Source organism: Calonectris borealis, chromosome 1, assembly GCF_964195595.1.
Source record: "Calonectris borealis chromosome 1, bCalBor7.hap1.2, whole genome shotgun sequence".
NCBI classification, from domain to species: Eukaryota; Metazoa; Chordata; class Aves; order Procellariiformes; family Procellariidae; genus Calonectris; species Calonectris borealis.
In genome coordinates, this window is record NC_134312.1 from 117,996,436 (window position 1) to 118,016,517 (window position 20,082).

The 20,082-nt window shown below is 46.0% G+C and overlaps 1 protein-coding gene across 6 annotated transcripts in view; it reads right to left on the reverse strand.

Moving 5' to 3' along the window:
* Window positions 1–13,242: 13,242 nt before the first annotated feature.
* Window positions 13,243–20,082, reverse strand: part of RUNX1 (RUNX family transcription factor 1) — a 174,212-nt gene continuing 167,372 nt past the window's right edge. For all 6 annotated transcript variants that reach the window (XM_075172226.1, XM_075172256.1, XM_075172246.1 and 3 more), the window contains one exon: window positions 13,243–18,475. In XM_075172226.1, the coding sequence (XP_075028327.1) occupies window positions 17,982–18,475 (494 nt within the window). In that variant the 3' untranslated portion in view covers window positions 13,243–17,981. The remainder of the gene's footprint in view (window positions 18,476–20,082) is intronic.

The following is a 20,082-nucleotide window of genomic DNA, read 5'->3' on the forward strand; positions in this document are numbered from 1 at the left end:
TAGCTATCTGACAGTCGTCTGTTTTGGCAAAGCTCTCAGTTGCTCCCCTAACTTCTGCAGCAGCATCCCACTTCCAGCTTGGGCTGGTCAAATCTTGCTGAGCAGCAAGGTCTGATTCAGGCTGTGGGGTCCCTTACCATTCCCTCTCGCCAGTCCTCACTCTCCAAGCTAGCGTTGGAGACAATTTCTGGTTTTCCAGCTCTTCAGCAAGACTGCATGCAACATCTCAGATTACCCCCATCCCTGTGCATTCAGGAAACCCTTCACCCCATTCTTGTCTCTCACTTTGGAGAAGACTTCTAAACAGAGTCTGCCCCAATTTACCCTTTAAAGAAAACTTTTAATCAAAGCCTTTTTCTTTTGCCTCTCTGCCATTTCTGTTGGTTTGTTGTTTTATTTTTTTTTGAGGCTATAACTTTTGCATTCCAGTTCTGGATGCTATTGCCCTGATGAGAGTGACCAACTCACCCCAGGGACACTGAAGTGTAGCTCCTTGGCCCAGACTTCTATCTCTGGTTACAATTACAAACATTCCTCTGCTTAATTATGCTTCTCTTTCTACCAGAAATGCCTCCCAAACATAATAAAGTAATATGTGCAAAGTAAACATGTCTCAGGCCTGCCCATCAGTTCCTTTTATTTATCGCGCCTCTTCTCTACCTGAAGTCAATGCAGTATTCTTTAATTTTTTTGCATTTCCTCGGAGTGGCAAGACCACTGCTCTCTCTTTTAGGCTGCTTGTTAAAGCAAGGCTGACAATTATCAAAGGAAAAAAAAAATCTCCTGACAACACATTTGCAAACAGGACTGCACAGCCAGGGGCCATTTTCACTGCTGGGCGGATAGCTCAGGTCAGCAGCATTTCCGTGTAGAAACCTCAGCACTTCTGGAACCTCCTGAAGAAGAAGCTGCCCAGGCCTGCATCTTGTATGGCTCTGGCCAGTAGTAAGAGTTGCTGCTAGTTACTACACAGCTGTCTGAACTCACAGCGCTTAAAATTATGGTTCATGGGTATCTTACTCCCAGGACGGCAATGAAAATAAATGCATTAATGATTCTGAGAAACCTAGTTTGCTATATGTTGAAGACAGGCATCTAAGTGAAAGAGAGAAGGAATTTCAGTATGCAGTAGGTATGTAAGTCTTTGCCTGTCAATTTTTTTTTCTACCATAAAAAATATATTCTCCTGTGAAAACACGTGAAATTGAGAAAATGCACTTGTTTTATACTTTACTGTACAGCTTCTTTTTCAAGGCCTGGACCAAGCCAAAGGATACACACCTACTTTCATGCACCCACAATTAGTCAGACTACATCTATGTTTGGAACTGGTTAGTTTTTAACACTGATTAGTGTTAAAAGTTAATCATGGCAATGAAACGTAGCATCCCAGTTCAATGCTACCAAAAGAAATGCAGTCTACCTTATGGTACTGGCTGGCAGGGTACCCGCGCACTGCTTTGGAGGATTAGGTCTCTAGCAGGGTTTCAGACAAGGGGCATAAGGGGTTCGGTAAGAAACCCCACAGGTTTTTCAAATTTCTTCTGTAGACACCCTGCCAGGTCACCCAGGAACAGAAGTAGTAGGTTCTGCCTTTCCTTAGCGCAATGTTTATCAGAAACCACACTGATGGCTAGCTCTGGGCATACACCTTGCCAAAAGGCAAAGGCAAGGATCTTAGGAAATTGGGTGGGAAGATCTCAGAGGGCTTGTTTTACTTAGGTTCCTCTGCGTGCTACAGGTTAACCTCATGGGTCTTTCCACTGCGCTACATAAATATTAACACAATTATTTGGGATACTTGAGTATACCTACATTTCCTACTCTAACCTGCCAAAACCATGTTGTATTAAGATCACAACTTTCTTTCATTACAATGTTATGATTCTCATCGCATAGCTCTATTAATTCTTCAGGATTTCATAAATCTTATTTTAAGTTGAATTTTAACCCTTGGGAGAGGAAATGCTTGATGACTCTGGAGACAAGCAAGCTCCTGAGAGCTTCCCTCTCTCAGTACTGTTACTCTGCCTCAGAAGGGCTGGCCCAAGTTATGAACAGTTTAACTTCCACATCTGGTGACCCTTGACCTCTCTGCAGAAGCTATCAATAGCAGAGCTCATTAGTGCCACTTGTTGTGCATTTTCAATGAAAAAACACATATCCCTAAGAGAAAAGGTAACTGGTCTTGGATGCAAATGCCTCTTGTTGATGTAAGATATTGTTTGCTGGACTTTTAAAATTATTAGTTGTGATTTTTGTTATTCAGGGTACCTGTCAGGGAGCACCAAGGGCCAGATGATCCCTAAGGAACGGGGAGCCAGGAGAAAAGGGTGACCCCAGTGCAGGCAGTACCCTCACTGACACGCACCGTCCTGCAGGGTCCGAAGGCAGCGGGCAGAGCCAGGGGCTGGGAGCAGGGTCCATCGACAGCCTCCGACACAACGAGGGAGTGAGCCAGGGCCAAGATCACTGCATGGCCAGCAGCAGGGCTAGAGACGAGCACACCTACAAGCACAGCTGAGGCAGGACTGGGAGCCCAGGCCAGTACTGAAATGGGGTTCCCGGCCCATGGGCAAGGGTGAGGGCAAGACCAGGGGAGGCTGGGCAGGGACACTCAAGCCTGTTAGTGCCTGACAGTATCAAAATCAGAATTTCTGATTTTGATCAGCAAAACAATCTGCTCTTCTTTTGGGAATGCTCATCAGAAATAAATACTGTCACTGAGTCTCTCCCTTTGATTAGCTTCTTTCTTAGAGATACAACCCAGCCTCTATGTCTGAACTTGTAGAATGGGATATGGGATATGTTCAGATCTAGGTCAAAGTTTTATCAAAAAGACTGCGTGCCAAATTGTTTGTAAAAACTACCTGACATTTACAGGTCCTGGTTTTGCCAAGAGGAATACTCCAATGAATCTCTTTGATATCTGTTATAGTCACAGTGAAATGATAACTCATTTACTCTTGAAGAGAAACCAAACATGTAGATGATACAACATCAATAAAGCAGAGAAACACGACAGAACAATCTGGTTTGTTAACTGGTACCTTCTTAGGATTTTTGGATCAGTTTGGATTCTACTGAAAAAAGCCATAAATCTCAGGGAAAGCTCATCAGATGTGACTGGGAACATGCTGTCACAGGGCTCAAGCCACCTCACAGATCCAGGATGACAAAGAATTTGGCACTCCAAAAGTTTGGATGTGAAAGAATGGAAAGCAAGCAAGAAGTACTAATATTCTGCATATTGTTGAAGGAGTAGGAATCGGCCTGCCTCGGGAGTTGAAGTCTTCCTATCAGCCAGCCAGGGTGCCTGATGCATTGCTGAGATTACAGCCATAACACAATACTGTAGACAACCCAGCCTATTGGCTTTGAACCTCATATTACAGTCAACTTTCAACATTTTCCAAGCTTCCAGGTCTCTGATGTGGCAACGGGAAGTTCTTCTGAGCTGTTTCCCATCTGGATGCATTTATGCCTCCTGACAGTTTTGATCAAGACTTCTTGAAATTTATTCCCCATAGGCATTTATGGATCTGTCTGGTTGTCTGATCGGCGCATTCACAGCTAGCCCATCTGTCTGGAAAGGTCAGGATTTCTCTCTGAATGGGCCATAATTACAAGGCCCAAGCCCAAAGATACAATACTGTTTACCTTCCTGCCAGGTTTGGATTCAGTTAATTAGAAAAGCCTTTTATAGGAAAACTAAGTTAAGATTTTTTTTTTCCACTTCAGATTTAAAGATCTGTAATTGTCAGAAGCTTTAAAATAATCCATCTCATCTCAGCTGTATGCCTGAGCCTTTTCTTCCTCGCATTTCACTTCCCCTACTCCTTGCAATGCCACGTTTCGGGATGCTCCAGGCCATCCTTCCCTTGAGTCGTACTGCTCAAGTCCCCCACGCGGTGGCAGAGTGGGGGACAAGATTTTCTCCCTGCAGGGAGAGGATCCGTGGCTGAAACTTGGCAAGAAACGCCAGATGGATGTATTCCATTCATTTTCACAGGAGATATATAGCTACATGCACCCTTGGCATGGCTTTGAAAATCTCATCCAGCAGCAATGAACACAGTAGGCGAAAATGTCTTGCAGACAAAGTCAATGGCTTTTTAAAATATCCCTTCTGTCAGGAGGAGAAGCTTGTTGCTATCCTTCCTACCGCTAACGTATATCCATTCCTCTGGGTAGTGCCTGGTCGCAGCCTTGTTGAGCCGAAGAGCTGCGCTCTACTGCAAGGCCCAGTGAATGGCTGAGGCCTTTCGCCTTCCTGCCTACGGTGTTCCCCTCAAGCCCGGCACCTAGTTACTGCTTCATAACTTAGATAATGAACTTTCCAATTTAAACCCAGCAAGCCAGCACCATGTGAACCGAGAAACTACCTGCTAAGCTCGCAGAGACACCAAACAAATTTTTGCCAACACTCCCCTCTCCCTTTATTGATTTAACAGTGTATCAACCAGCCTTCAGATTCCTGGCAAATAGCAGAGCCCTGTTGTGGGGGGCTCAGCCTTCAGGTACTGTTAGATTTAATGCCTGATAATTACTTATATTTGTTTCATTCCAGTTTCTTGTTGCTCTGCGGGGCCGTCACGCTGCAGCTCCCCGTGGAGGGCGATAACCCTTTGAAAGGGCAGCCTAAGAATAAATTGTAAACCCCGGCCCTGGCGCCTTCCAGCCCCGCTGATCACAAAGCGCTTCCCGGCTGCGCAGAGAGGGAGTGAAACGTTGGGGAGGTCAGCGGCTACCAGCTTTGGGGAAAATCTCACCAGTGGATGCGGGGCCCTGCTACCACCCAGGCTAGACATGACTCTGCTTTTATAAAGCTTTGTTTCCTCATGCAGCTCATCCCCAGGCACGCAGAAGGCCAGGCTCAGCGAGGAAGGGCTGCGGCAGCAGCGCTTGGAGCCGAACCCCGTCTGCCGGGTACCTGACCCGGCCACAGCGGGCACGGTGCCCCTGAGGCACTCCTTATCTACCACCCTACCCTCATCTCGCCCTCCTCGTCAGGGCATCGCAGCACTTGTTTCTCCCCGGAGCACGCCCCGCTCCCGCCAGGCAGGGAGGCACTACTGCCAGCCGCCTGCGCCCCGCCGTTCGGTGCCTCCCCGGGTCTGCCCTCTGCTCGCCCAGCCGCAGCGCCGGCCCGCCGCGCACCGGGGCTCCTTCGGCCCCCGTCCCCTCAGCAGCGCTATGGGAGCCTCCCGACCCCGCTCCTCGGGGCGGCCCGTCGCCAGCAGCTCTAGCGGCGCCACCGCGGCCTCGGCCGCCGGCGGGGGCCGCCCGCAGTTAGCCGCGGTGGCCCTCTAGCGGCCTCCGCCCCGGCTGTGAGGGGAGGGCTCCCTCAGCGCCGGGCCGCGGCCGGGCGGGGGCGGCCGGGGGCCGTTGGGGACCGGGAGAGTGGTGGCAGGGCCACCTCGGCGCCTGCAGCGGAGCCGGGCCCGGCCTTGAAGCGCCCGCCGGGCGGCCAGCCCACACGGGTGCGGAGCGGAGCGCGGGGTGGGGGGGGAGCTTTCCCCTTGCAGCAAGGGCTCTCTGCCTGCCCAGAAAGCCCGGGGTCCCAGCTCAGGCCTGCGTCTTTGATGAGCCTCTCGGGAACAGAGGCCTTGCTCTGGCAGGACAACCCGGACCGGGCTCTGACCGACCCCTTCGCTCGCAGAGCCTCTCAAAACCAAGCCGCGCAAGAAGCAGGTATCCTGTTGCTGGTGGGGATCCAGCTCTGGGGGCCGCAGCGTGATAAATGCGCCTGTGTAACTAACTGGAGGTAATACTAGCTGTGAGTGACCTGCTGCTTTCTAAGAAGCTTCCCTTCCCCTCCCTGCCCCGAGAGGCAGGCATCGCAGCCTCCTAGCTCGTAAAGCTTAGAAGGACCCATGACAATTCTCTGACCTGAACGTGTTTAGCACAGGCCATCCGCACAGTTTGTGTCTAACATTTCATCAAGAGGCCAAATGGGTGTGGTAACAGCCTAGGTTTTTATGTTCCCAGGGCCCGTGTCCATGACAGTCACAGCCTCTGCCTCCTTCCCCTCGTTAAGCCCCTCTACTCACCAACCGGGAAAAATAATTCCTTCTTCCATCCACCCAGGCTCAGCCATTCTCCAGGAAGACCTGAGTCAGATGTTTGGTACCTAAACCAAATACCTGAGGAAGGTGGGGAAGAAGGAGACAATTGCTGGAGGGAGACACACGGTTACTAAACCAGCCTAATGTAAACAAGATCTAAAGCAAGAGTTCAAAGTTATTAAAACTAGGGGAAAATGCCAAAGAAGGAAATTCTTCTCTGTTCAGTCACCCAGCTCCAGAGCCAATGAAACCTGCTTCACCATCTCTGAAAAATGATTTATGAGCATGTTTTTAAACTGCAGACAACAATAACAACAACCTCCTCTCCGTGGACCTTTTCATCAATGGAGCTCAAAGTGCTTCTCAAAGAAGGTCAGTGTCACTACCCATTTGCAGATGAGGAAACCGAGGCACAGGAAGAAAGGGATTTTGCTACAGCCATCAGCAGGTGAAGAAGCCAGGGGCAGATCCTTAGCTGAGTACATTCTGTGCTAAGATATGTCACTCAGCAAACATGAGTCTAAATTTACAAACGGCACCCGAGAAGGGGCACATCTTACTGCAGCAGCAGGGGCTTATCTCCTCATCATGCTCTCAGGTGTCTGTACGGCCCATGGACTCATCTGAAAGAGAGACACATCTGATGAGACCGCACGGGGTGGATACGAGCCAGAGGTGATGGAAGAGCACAGTTGAGCTGGACAAATGGAGAGAGTGCCATTCCGAGGGACAGGAAAGGGGGAAAAGTACAGGAATAGCTGCATTTAATATAGCATCATAACAACTGGCAAGGAGATAAGCAGCTTGTGGGAGCCGTCTTAGTTTCTAATGGTGGGTTATTACCAGCAGCTGAGAGCTCTGGATCATAAAGTTCCACAGTGTGTGTGAGCGGTGGTACAAATGAGAAAAGAGACTCCTGAGGAATTCTGAGAGGTGCTGGCAATCCCTGTGAGAAGATGAGGTTTTTCTCCTCCTTGCAGCATGTGTCTCTATTAGCATCACAGAGGAGAATCTAGTTCCTAGGATGGTTTAGCTCTAACATATGTTTGTTTTATCAAGGATAGAAAGAAAAACCTTCAGAAGTTTTCCTTTTTTTCAGCTATTTACAACTTCCTGCACTGGAAGGAGAAACCACTCTTTGGGGACTGTTCTTGCATCTCTTTAACAGACAATCAAAAACCTCATTCTCTTTAACAGAACTTGTTTTTTCTGCTAGAACTTTTTTCTCTTTCCTAGTTACAAAATCCAGGTGGGAGGGATAACTGACAGGAAACACAATTTTGCTTATTTAAAGATTTGGAATAAATTTGACCTCCCACTTGCCCCTCTTCTCCCCCACAAGAAGTGCCTCTCACTCTTCCCTCACTTGTAGCTGTCTTACTGAAACCACCAAGCTTCTTGTGGGAGGCAAACCTCAATATGCCTGGAGATATTGTTGCAAACAGGGCACAAAAATATCCCTCACAGAAGCGACTGAAGGGCTCTCTTCCACCCACTCTTGTCTCAGTACACTGTTGTATCGAAAGCCTTGGGAAGTGGCAAAATTTACCACCCCCAAGGAGGGGACTCAGCAATGAGTGACTGCTTTTTCGTCTTTAATGGAACCACACTGGCTGAATGGACACTTAGAAACTTCTTGACCATACCACGTAATTGTATACATGCTACGGCAAGGTGTGGATGAACGATGCGTCTTAAGACTTGAAAATCTGATAAGCAGACATTGGAGAGGCAAAGAATAGTCATCTCCTGTGAGACAGGCAGCAGTGGAGACATGGCAACAAAGACATACCCCAAAGACCATTGCTGAGGCATATATGGAGAATAAACATGCTTTGCAAAGAGACTACACACTTGTAGTTTTATCTTCCAAATCATGCTTCATGATTTTCCTAATTTTTCTTCCTTTCATTCCTTCCCCATCTCCTGTCCGCTCTGCTTGCCGGCTAGGGACTGACGTAACCTTATCTGAGGAAAGAGTGCAAGCAAACATAAGTGAGAAGAAGCCACCTCTTTAAGGGTGAGGAAGAACACTGGCAAGTATTTGTTCTGGAGACAGCAGCTGAAGCCAAATACCAATTCAGCTATAGGCTACTCATTGAAACAGAGTAGCCTGCCAGTCTTTAAAGTCTGTTATGTTCTGTTTGTGGGTAAAAGGCACCTCTGCTTTACTGGATTCACTCCTCATTTATTAACTTTACCCTCAGGAGAACTAAGAGATGTGCAATGCCAAAATTTTGTGTCTTAAGGAAAATTAAGGTGCATGTAAGACTTTAGAAAGCAGAATATGTCAAGCTGGGCTACAGGACATGAATATTTTCCGGCAGGTGATATGCTTAAAGACCCAGGGAGGTTAGGAAGTATACAGGGCATTACAAAGTGATCTTACTAGTGAAGTGAAACTAAAGGGTTCACATTTGGAAAGGCAGAACTACACGGCAAAATATCTGCCCCTTTAACACCTTAGACCTGCCAGGTCACCCAAGTGAGCCCATGGGATCACAGCCACAGTCCTGACAGCACTGAAAAGTAACCAAAATGCCTGTGTAGGAAGAGTTTGCTTTTGGCCCCTCATACCTGGGGCTGGTCAGAAATATTTCTGACAAACTGTGGTGCAACATGCTGACTCACCCCAACCATGTCACTGTTGCTGCCGATCAGCAGCATTGCCTGCTTCCCACAGAGTGAGGAGCCTGGAAGGCCTAGGATTCCCAGCTAAGCTGGCAGGCTCCAACTTTTGGCAACCAAGATCATTTTGGTTTCAGCATTTTCAAAAGGATACTACTGAACATTATTTCAGGACCACATGGACAGATGTTTGCCGTGTGCAGAAAGTTTTGGAAATGTGAGTTTCTGTTACGAAATAGAACAACTATTCTTCCTCTCATTCAGCCCCAGAATCCTAATGCCCGTGGGACGGACATGCTGGCATTTGACCAGCTGTGATCATACATCCCCCCAAGTTACATGTGTTGGACTGACATCACCGGGGTCCCAGTTCTGCAAGGAGGCTGGAGAAATATCAGACACCTGTGTGTTAGAGGAGGGAGCAGAATAGGAAAAGAAGGGGAGGACAGTTGCTTTTCCCCTCCACAAATTTAGCTACTGTTTTACACAGTGAAAGTGAAACAGGAAACATTCCCCATGTAAAATAACCCATATTGCCTTGTTTCAGAGCAACTTTTTATCACAGACTTTTAAGAGAGGAAGGGTGACGTTTGCCACAGGGGTTTCACACAGGGATTTTACTATTTCAGTGAAAATTAGCTGATTTTCAACCAATTTCGAAGGACTTCCATGCCTGTGATGCTCACCCGATGCAAAGACATAGTGCAGTTTGACCAGTGGGCTCCTTTGAAGAAGGCCATATAAAAAAGTTGAGCGGTGGTTGGTATTAGGGGACACTGGAATATCCGGGCGGAGCTCTGTGGCATGGGGTTCAGTGCCCCTCAGGCATGCACCTGCTGAGCTGCTAGGGCCGGGAAACCTGCACCCTCGTACCTGTGGTATCCCTGCAGACGGGAACAGAGCTGCCTTCTGATCTGGGAGGTCTTGGTCCTGAGGGATTCTGATGTGAGAAAACAGGGAAACGGGACTAAGCAGCCAGCAGGCATAAACCTGGTGGCCGCATGAAGCACACCCAGATGTTGGAGACCTCCTGAGAAACTGTAACTGCAGGCTGCCCTGAATACAGGCTCTCTTCTCTGCTTACAGGACGTGTCAAGTGCAGCAGCAGACACTAGTAAGACCGCCGTCTAAGCTTCCCCAGAAAAGCTACAGATGTTCCTCTGTTTGGGGCATTTGAAAGTAAAACAGCCGGAGGCTTTTTACATGCTACAGGAAACAATTCTGCATCAGCAGGGAACAGATTCTCTCTCTTTTGACAACCTTCCTACCCTTAGGAACCAGCGTTTTATAAAGCCCACAAATCAGACCTAACCCCCTCCCTGCTCTGAAAGCAGGCTATGTTTTAAATCTGTGTATTAGATTTTCTTTCTAAATTGTTTTATCCTCCTCTCACAAACCCAAACAATTCCCAGACAGTGACTCGTGCTGACTAATCCAGTCTGGGAGACTTCTAGGTGTCCCTGTAACTTAAAACCAGAAAACAAGCTTCCTAATTCAGTAGCTAGACATTCCAATGAAGACCTGTAGGTTCTGAGCTTTTATTTTCCTTCTCCTCAGGGTTAAACATGCTTTTATCTCCACTGTGCCTCCCTCCCCCAGCAGGCAAGAGTTGAGATGAGCTGTAATTCGGACATTCCTTCCCTGAGATCCTGCCTACCTTAGAAGTTCTGCTCCACGGGGCATCCCAGTGGCAAAATTAATGTGAGCCCTCAACATAGTTAAACAATGAAAAAAGGTGCTGTCATCCAGGGAGGAGAAGGGGGTGCCTAAAGTAATGTCGAGATGTTCCCAAGTCATCTTATAGAACTGTAAAAAGCCCAGAGTTGTAAAAAGATATGGGGCCACAGATAAATTGTATTTTTGGCCCATTTACAGTGCTGGACTGAGTCATATTTTAGTCATGTCTAGAAACCACAGTGCCATTACAAGGTCTTCCAGTATCATAGCAGTTGCAGTGGTGATAGGCTTCTAAGCTATGAATGCTGGGAACAAGGTCTGTCTCAGAGCAGATAACACAGAGTTTATTGTCCATTCTGTGACCACGCGCTGCGCCAGTGACCAGCATTTCCATGCCTGCTCAGAAACAGGGGTATCACTTCTGGGCACAGTAAACTGCACCACTAATCCAAGTCTGTTGTCTTGTGAGACAAGCCACTGAAAAGAGGGAAAATGCTGTGTACTCCGAAGGTGACACACCTGTGTTGTCTTTCCAGGACATCTGTGTTGAGTTGTTCTGTGCCTTGCAGGCTGATAGTATTTAATAAGCTGCTTTTGCTCTGGAGCCTGGCTTAGGGCTGTTTCCTCATTGCGCAAGTCAAACAAAGCAGTGTGGGAGAACACCCATGACAATGGCCTTTATAATTAAAGGTCATTAAAAGCTGTCAGTCAGGGTGTGAGGTGCAACAAGAAGTCAACAACCTTTTGCGTTCACCCTTGCCAGCCCCTCCTCTCACAAACAGCAGCCTCCAGCCTTAGTCTTCATCACCTGCTTTGCCCTTTCCTCTTCCTCCCCCTCAAGCAGCCAGCGGGGGGGGGGATTGAGCTTCTCTCAGCTGCCAAAGCAGGCATGGCAGGGCCACCTCGGGTGCCCAGGCATCCCAGAGGGCTGCCCTGCCTGCGCACTGCCTGCTTGTGAGCTCTCGGCTCCCCGCTTTGCCAGCTCCCCTGGGCAGGGAGGAAGGCAGAGGGGCAGGAGAGGGCAGCTGCCCAGGCTTCCTCCCTTCACCCTGCAGATGGCGGGTGCCACTGTTCTGGAATGGCACAACCACTGTGAAAGCTGGCAGGCTTGGGGCTAGGAGGGATTCGCCTCAGTCCAGCTGGCCTGCACAAATGCCTGAGCTGCTGCTGCCAAGCAAGAAAGACAACGGGAGAAAGACACGGCCTTTCTCACAAGCACAGGCAGCCTCAGCGGCAGTGGGATACATACATCTGGTTAAAATGGCCACAGCAGTCTGATGCCTTACCCTCCTATACAAAATGAGAACTCTGCTGGTATGTCCTCTACATAGTCTTCAAAATCCAGCTACAAATATTTCTGCTGAGATGCCCTTGGGTGTAATGTTTTTGTTTTTGTTTTGACTGTCGCTATTTGGAGCTTCTTTTTCTCTTGTGTTAAAGTAAGAAACAAAATAAATATGTGCTCTACTTCATCATCCACCTCTAAAGAAGTGCTCTTGGGTTTCATAGGGTAAGGAGAAGAATCTGTAGGGTAAAGCCTTGCAAAAATACAAGTGCAATATTGTTAGGGTAACATGGGATTGTGCCGGAAAGAAATGTCAGATGGTCATACTGAGCAGGGTAACCAGTAACCACGTTAGAGGTACGTTAGCATTTCTAACCTCTAAAGAGGTTAGAAATTAAGTACCTGGTATTCAGTAACTGTTTTCTCTCAGTGTCTTGGCCCTAATTTTAAAAAGATAATATGAATTATCGTTTGAGAGATGATGTGCTACCTGACAAGTTGTCGGAAAAAATACACCTTTCATAGCTTGCTTTGTAGCTTGTTTTTTGCTTCACTGAGAGGAGTACATGAAAGTTAATCTATGTATATATACATTATTGTGTAGAAGGATACTACTGAAAGCTTCTTTAATATAATGCAATATATTGTGTAGAGCCAATATTAGAAGATTTTATATCTATCTATATATGCATAGATACAGAGGCTTTCAGATTGAACTTTCAATATTGACTCCAGTTTTTTTCCTCATTTTGAAAGCTTGGTTCCCCCATATTAATGTTTCATTAACACTACTGTTTCATTATTTATTTAAAGAGAAAAACAACCAATGTATCTCATAAGTAGTATGACCTCAAACTATCTGTTTTGGTGCTCCTGAAGTAAGGTGCAACTCATCAATATCAAAAAGGATCCAACCCAAGAGGCAAAAGATTAAGGGAGAAAAATAAGAGCTGTAGATGACCTCGGAATATCGAAATTTAATCAAGAAGCCAGAGATATAATGCAATTACTAGGGTTCTGTACCTGCAAAGTCTCCTTTCAGTCCTATTTTGATAGTCCTATTGAATAGCAGGCCTTCTGCCAGGTCACTCCATAGCAGGAAAATGCCATTTTATGTTATAAAAGAAAGAAAGCGGTAAAAGAAAAAGGTATGGAAACATATTTTTGATGACGTGAGTGATACACGCTCAATATCCTTTTTCTGATGGTTACTTTTTCTCCAAGAGAGTTGTTTTCTCCCTGATGAAAGAACGCACCAGGCCAATGTGCATACTTGTCAAACATTTTATTTGTCATTCACACTAATTATGATATTGAATTTACAGAGGAAACTGTGGTACAAAGAAAGAAAGAAAGAAAGTCTTCATTAGAACTAACGCAGCAGTCCAGCTGCTCTGCGCACTAGTTGTAATGAATTCTCCCGTGGCGCTGGACACAGCCATCCCTATGTACAGCAAGAGTCTACTCTGACGTGGTATCTAGAGACTTCCTGTAGTGGGGGAAAAATCTACTCTATTCTCTTTTCCTATCTGGTTCCAAAAAACAGCAGCCCCTTCTCCCCTCCCGCCGCCCCCCCCCCCCCAAAGAAAAATCCCCTGCAATCAAAAACAAAAAAGCAAACTTCCAGAACCTGGTAGTTTCCCCTTCTGGAAATGTTCAGCATGACAGTGTCAAGGGAAAATGTGACTGTTGCAGGATGCTGCAGCATCTGTTTTGTAAACGTAGCCAGTAAATGCTGAACGAATACACTTTGATGCCGTTCTGATAGGAGCGCGTCTCCCGCTGTGTCCTCCCCTCAGACTTACCATACGGCCACCTCAGACTGAAAGTTTAGTTTTTGTTTTAAAGAAAGATGTAACTGTCAAACCCAGAATACCACAAATAACCCACAGATTTTTGCACATTCATTTCTCCCCTACCACAAAAAAGTGAAGAGTGTTGAATAGAGACCATGCTATAACTGTTTACAAAAGTGAATAAAATGTAGTTAATCTTGAAGCCTAAAATAACTAATTCGGAAAGAAATAAGTCTCACTACAGTATTTAAGCAAACGCAAAGGTAAGTTCATTAAAAACACAGAAAAATGAAAAAAATGCAGAGTAATTACAAGCACTAAATATTTTGCTATGAAGCTTTTGAAATCTATTTACATACATAAATACAAGTAACTCTGTTGATGCAACCCTTTTAGGACAAGGAGAAAAATGCCAAGTGATCGGTACTGACCAAGCAAGGTTAACAAAAATAAAATACGAAAATGTTACGATGCAGGAAAACAAGCAAGTGTTTTGCTCAAATAGAAAAATGATCCACTTCACCTGAATCTTCAAATACACCAATGGAAAAGGTCACCCAGAAAGCAGTAATGAATGTTTCAAGAGTGCAGGCAATTGGGAACACTCTGACAAAGACTGTGGGCCATTTGGAGGAAAGGGTTTTTCTCCTTTCCAGCAGATAATTTGGCATAATTCTACAAATCAAATCCTTCGTAGAGGGATGCACTCTGCATCTGCCTCCCCCTTGCACTAAAGCTCCTGTACATCGCCCTGAAAGCGTAGCAGGAACTCTTGAAGTGAGCATAAACGTTGTTTGAGAGAAAAGTTTGAGGCCTGAGAGCAAATGAGAGCCGGGCCCTATATTTACTTCGAAATTCTTTGATATGGCTGCATCTGGACAATGAGTTGTGTCTTGTGAAAGGAACAGACAAGCGTATGGTAAGGACTGCCACTGACTGTCTTCCGGTAGGGGAAGGTATCTAAGGCACTCTGCTGGCTGCGACTTGCGAACAGAAGCACAGTAGTTCTTTTTGGATTCCATTCAGCTACCGGGATGATAAAACTATATAAATATATATATATATAATATATATATAAAAATATATACTTATATGCTATAATTTGGAGATGTGTGAATGGGGGAAATGTTTTATCCAAATGTCCTCTTTCTGCCTGCAAAGTGCTCTTAAGATATGACATGAGAGCATTTTTCCAGCCTTGAAGATCTTTGCTCTCCTTAGGGGGACAGGGGATGGCTACAAAAATATAGATTTGAGTGAACTGTGGTTTCTCATAAGCACTTGTGTGAATACACTGAAACCCACAGTGATTAAACAGGCTAATTGCAAAGGATAATGAACTTAGCTTTTCCTCTGTAAAGAGGGTGCGGCTTTGTGCTGTGCTTGACACACACAGAGAGGTTAGACTCAAAAGTTTAGTTGCTGGCAATTACCACATGTGAGACACTAAGAAGTCCCAGGGTTTTGTTGGGTGTCAGGAAAGACGCAGGGTAAGTGCGGTGACCAGTTCTGCAGTTCCTCATCCTGTTCACACCAGGGAGCGTAAAATTAAACTTCGCCTTTAGGTCAAGTGTAAAGACAGTAGATTTGTAGACATAGGAAAGGTTCAACGTTAGGTCTAATCTCCAGGCTAAGAGATGCCAACTCCCCGTTCTTGCAAATCCCTGATCTTTTAGTTTCAAAAGTGCGTAGTACAAGCTACGAGCTAAAAGGGGCAAAGGGCTTTAGCAGAAAGCAGTCTGCGGCGACAGACAGGCCTGGGAGCGTACTAGCCACGTCAGCCTCACTTCTGCCACGGGGCTGAAGTCACCGGGCCACGGCAGCCCTGCCCTCCGCCGTGAGGCACCTGGCTCCTCTGAGGTCCTCTCCTCTCCCTCGCTTCTGGGCTCACGCGCACAGTACTGTGCACTGGGGTGGTCCAGTCACAAGGCAGATGTGAGAGCTGCAGTAAATGATGATTTTAATTGCACAGCGACAGAGAACGTGTAAGATGGATTCTGCAACAGAGCTACTGTTTAGCGATGAAGGACTTTTTTTTAGGCTACTGAAAAGGTGAGATTCCAACTATGTAAATGTCACAACGGGTAGGGTCTTTGTATTTCTGTATTCAGCAAGGTCTCCATACTTCCAAAATATCTTTTTAACTGTTCTGATAAAATTTTGATGTTTTCTGCCTGTTTGTTCAGAGCAAACTCTAGAAAATGATAAAGAATATTATGCTAAATGAAAAGCACAAGGCCATGCATGTATTTTAACAGAACCATTTTGAACATTTGCTGAGATCTCTTGAAACACTCCCTATTTTCTGCACAAAAATGACCTTATTGACAATGTAAATTCTTCAATTTGTAACTTTTCAGTACCAAAGTGCTACTGCATCTGACTTAAACAAAGAAGCAAAATCATATAAAAAAAAAGAAAACTTGAAAAACAAATGGTTTTAAATAAGTCCAGCTGTTTTGCTGCCTGCAGCCAAGGATCTTTTTAATTTGAATCCTCTTAATTTTTTTTAAACATCAAACACTGATCTGAAGTCCTGCTTTCAAATACTCTCTGAGTTGACCTGCAATTGTTTCACTCATTTAAGAGGTACATTAAATAATAATCAGCTAATTTGGAACGCACACGTGTCAACATCAGCAGTTTGTAATTAATGAGTAGTACAACAACTGCATTCAGACCAAACCCTCAAATAAAATAGTGCCATAAACTTTACAGTGACATCTGATATGTTTGTGCTGTAACGATGGGCAACGATGACGACTCTGTATTAACACGCTGTTAGTATAAGCCTTGCATATTTGCTACAGGACAGAATATTGTGTGCACCAGTTTTTAAATACCCTTCCTCTTCCCTCAGAAGATGGTGACGGAGGAACCATTAAGGCCCCTTCTTTGCTAGCCTGCTTTCCAGATGAGCTTGACAACCCTGTTCAGTTCCAGTTATTTTGTGATGCATGAACTGATCTATTTTCCAGCGCACTGGAACGTGGCTTTTGTACTGCGCAGAAATCTTGGCTCCGCTGAGCTGGGAGCAAATCTCACACCGATTCCATGGGAGCCAGGACTTCACCCTTGCCATGCTAGCTGCGTGTTGGCTGTCGCTTTTGAAAGACTAGGACGCCTCCACCGGCCCTGTTAGGAAGCCCAGGCAGGCTCGGGAGCAGAATGGGGCCATATGGGGATGCATATAGTTAGGGAATATTGAGTCTGCCCTATGAAATATGTACATCCTGGTTACTGATCCTGAGGGTCACCACTGGTGACGACGGAAAAGTGAGGAAGGAGTAGGGAGAGATGACTCCACTGGGTGGGAAGGCACAGAAATTCACAGGGATTTTGGTGCCTAAATCATTTCAGTGGGAGTTGGGCACCTAAATGCCTTTGAGGATCTGAGCCCAATTAGCTGAGTAAAATGAGAGTCAGATAACTGTAAACAATATTTCTAGGTAATTAGGAGGTCACTTTACCCATCGTTATTCCAGCCTTTTTCAATGTGATAAATTTGACTTTGGCTGCTACCAAAAAAGGCAATTGCTGATCGATTTTAATATAGGTATATTTAAATAATAATAGTATCAACAAATAAGAAAAGTCTAAATATCAAGCATAAATATCAATGAACTCATCAAAGTAGTACAGTAGTCAAAAATGACCCAAGGCTGTAGCCGTTGTATTAAAAAAAAAAAAAAGTCCAAGAGAAAAAAGTTAAATTAAGTCATTGAAAAAGGGGCTGATTCTTTCAGTTGACAAAGCAAGAAAGAAGCAAGCGTGATTAACACAAAAAAAAGAGTAAAATCTTTTTTTTTGCAATTTATAAGGTGCCAAGAGAAGTAAAACAAATTAGATGCAAAGCAGGATGAGCTGCATCCTAAAAAAAAAAACAAACCCCAAAACAACAAACCCAAAACAAAACAAAAAACCCCCAGCAATAAAAAATTTCCATATTCTTTGGAATATACAACATGGTTAAAAAAAAAAAAAAAAAAAGAAAGAATGAAGTTCAACATATAAAACCTCTCATTCACAGCATTGCTAAAACAGAAGCGTTCACAGTTTCCCTCTGGGAATCTTCCTATACTTCCTTACAGTTAATATGTCCATAAGATGCAGTAAACTCACTAAGATTTTTTTAGGTTTTAAGTCTTAAAAATAGAAGTGAACCGAAACTCTCTTCAGGGCTGTGGAGACCTTCAAGCCCCGGCACGTTAGAAAGCCACAGGCCTGGAAACAGACTGGGTACATTTCTACCCACCCTCGCTACCTCCGGACCACCAGCTCAGGTGTCCTCCTTTCCAGAAGCTCAGCCCCCCGCGAGGGATGCTTTGCTGGAGCGACGTCGCTTCGCCAGGGGCTGGCTAACACATGCCACCGCTCCTGGGAGCGCTGGCTTCTGGAGGGTTTCCTTCTCAAAGTGATGTATGAACATGGCAGGGCCCATAAGCAAGACAGGTGTTTATGGGATACCTACGGGCACCGGGAAATGGAAAGCACGTCAGTCCTGGCCCATGACTACTTAAAATTTATTCAGTATGGTCGCCACACCGCTTCCTCTAGCCTCGCTGTGGTCGCCATGTTAGTGGGGGAGTTGCTGTGGCTCCCTTCTGCCTCGACCACATCGCTTTGGTTGGGGAGGTTGGGGTTGAGGAGCGTCGATCCCGTGGAGGCGTTAGTGCAGGGGGGGTGGATGCGTGGAGGGGACCGGTCTCCCCCCGAGATCATGGAGAACTGATAGGAGCCGGCGGAGGTTCCGTAGTAGAGGTGGTAGGAGGGCGAGCTGGTCTGGAAGGGGCTGCCTTGGGCCTGCGACGAGCCGGGGTAGGGAGGCGGGAGGTAAGTGTGGTATCTCGTGGCCGTGGACATGGCAGACATACCGATTCCTATTCCTGAACTGACGGGCGTCGGTGTGTAGGTGAACGCTCCCGGGTAGTGCATCCGAGGGTCGGAAATGGAGGGGAGCGCGGAGAAGGAGCGGTCGATTCCCACCCGGGGGTCACTGAACGCGGTCAAGTCAGAAGCACCTGGGTGGTGGGGAAGGGAGACAGAGAACTGTTGAACTGGCAGAATGGAGGTTCACCTTTTCGAGGCGATAACCAACATCCGAACTCTGGTCTACGGTTAACGGAAGCAGTGCTGATACTGCCAGAACAGAGCTATCCCCCACCCGCTCTCCAATGCGGTCATGGTAGTGCTCGTGGATCTGGATGTTTTGGATTAATTTCAGTAAAGCAGCAATTAAAGACAAGCTCTCGCCCTGTTTTGTATGTGTGTGTGTTTGCTCTTAGAGACCTTACAGCACATGCAATTATTTACACTTCCAGAGTGCCCTCGTCCTCCCCTCGTCCTCAGCGGGTGGCTGGGTGGGGAACAGGGACACAGATCTCAAGCTCCTTGCCCAGCATCACTTGACTCACTGATGGCGCCTAAATACAAACTGTCCAGCTTCTGCATAGGCTCTCCTTGCACCCAGTTTTATTGGCCGACTCAAATGAGAAGCTCCACGGTGCAGAGATTGTCCGGGGACACGAACCTGCACAGGCAGGATTCAGCACTTAGGAGCACAGTTCCCTGTTGACTCTCAACACTACCAAAGTCAAGATAAATCGGGTTCACTTAAGGTTTTCGTATCTGGGTCCTCATATCATGTCTACATAATTATTACTAACTTCTGAAAATCTTGGCTCTAATGAGTATGTAAAAAAAGACAACAATAGTACTGCCTTTTTAAAGCAGAACGATATATTTGGCGGTTGGTCGTTTTTCTTCCTTTCATTTGTGCTAGAAGCCTTTCTCATCCTGCTAAGTGAAATGTTTTATAGGACAGTCAAATTCTTCTTCGCTTTGTCTGACATCAGTGGAAGTATGCCCGGTCCCATCGTCTCCTTCCCTGGTGTGCAAGGATTAAACAAGCGGAGCAGATAATGGCCTCTTTAGGAAGGATCTTCATCATGACTCAGATTAATGGAAGGTGTCAGTCCCTAGCGTTGGCAGCTATGCATGATTCAAATAACAACAATAATAATTAAGAAAAAATCTTTCCAGAAGACAACTTCTTCTGTCAGACAAGGCGTGGAGTCTGCAGAAGAGGAGCCATGCGCTGAAGGAAATACTCATGAGAAGCAGGAGAGAGAAAACAAAGCTCTTGGCTCTGACCGGATTTAAAGCTAGCGCAGACACACTCCAGCGCCAAGTTCTGAAAGCTCGTCAATGACACAGCCAGCACACTTTGATGAATTTCTATAAATTTCTTAGAAAAGCTCTGACGCATGCTGTATACTTCCTTTTTGAGTTTGCTTACCATTTTTTTCTGGAAGATTAATGAGACCCCTGAAAGCATTTCCTTCCCCTAGACCCTAGCACCTTTAGATTTAACATGGCAAGATACACTATGGTATGGAATGGCAGGAGCTTCAGAGTAGCTAAAGTTGAAGGTGGCATCTGACAACCTGCCAGATTTTAAATGGTACTTCCACACCTCATTCCCGAGAAAGAAATCAAACTTCTTGAAACTGCCTGGACACATCACTTATCAGATGAGGGTTTCTTCTGCCCAGTTTGGCAAAAAGCAGAATAATGAGACTTAATGTCAAGGTGTTTCAAGTATGCCCCATATCTTTGCTTTTTCTTT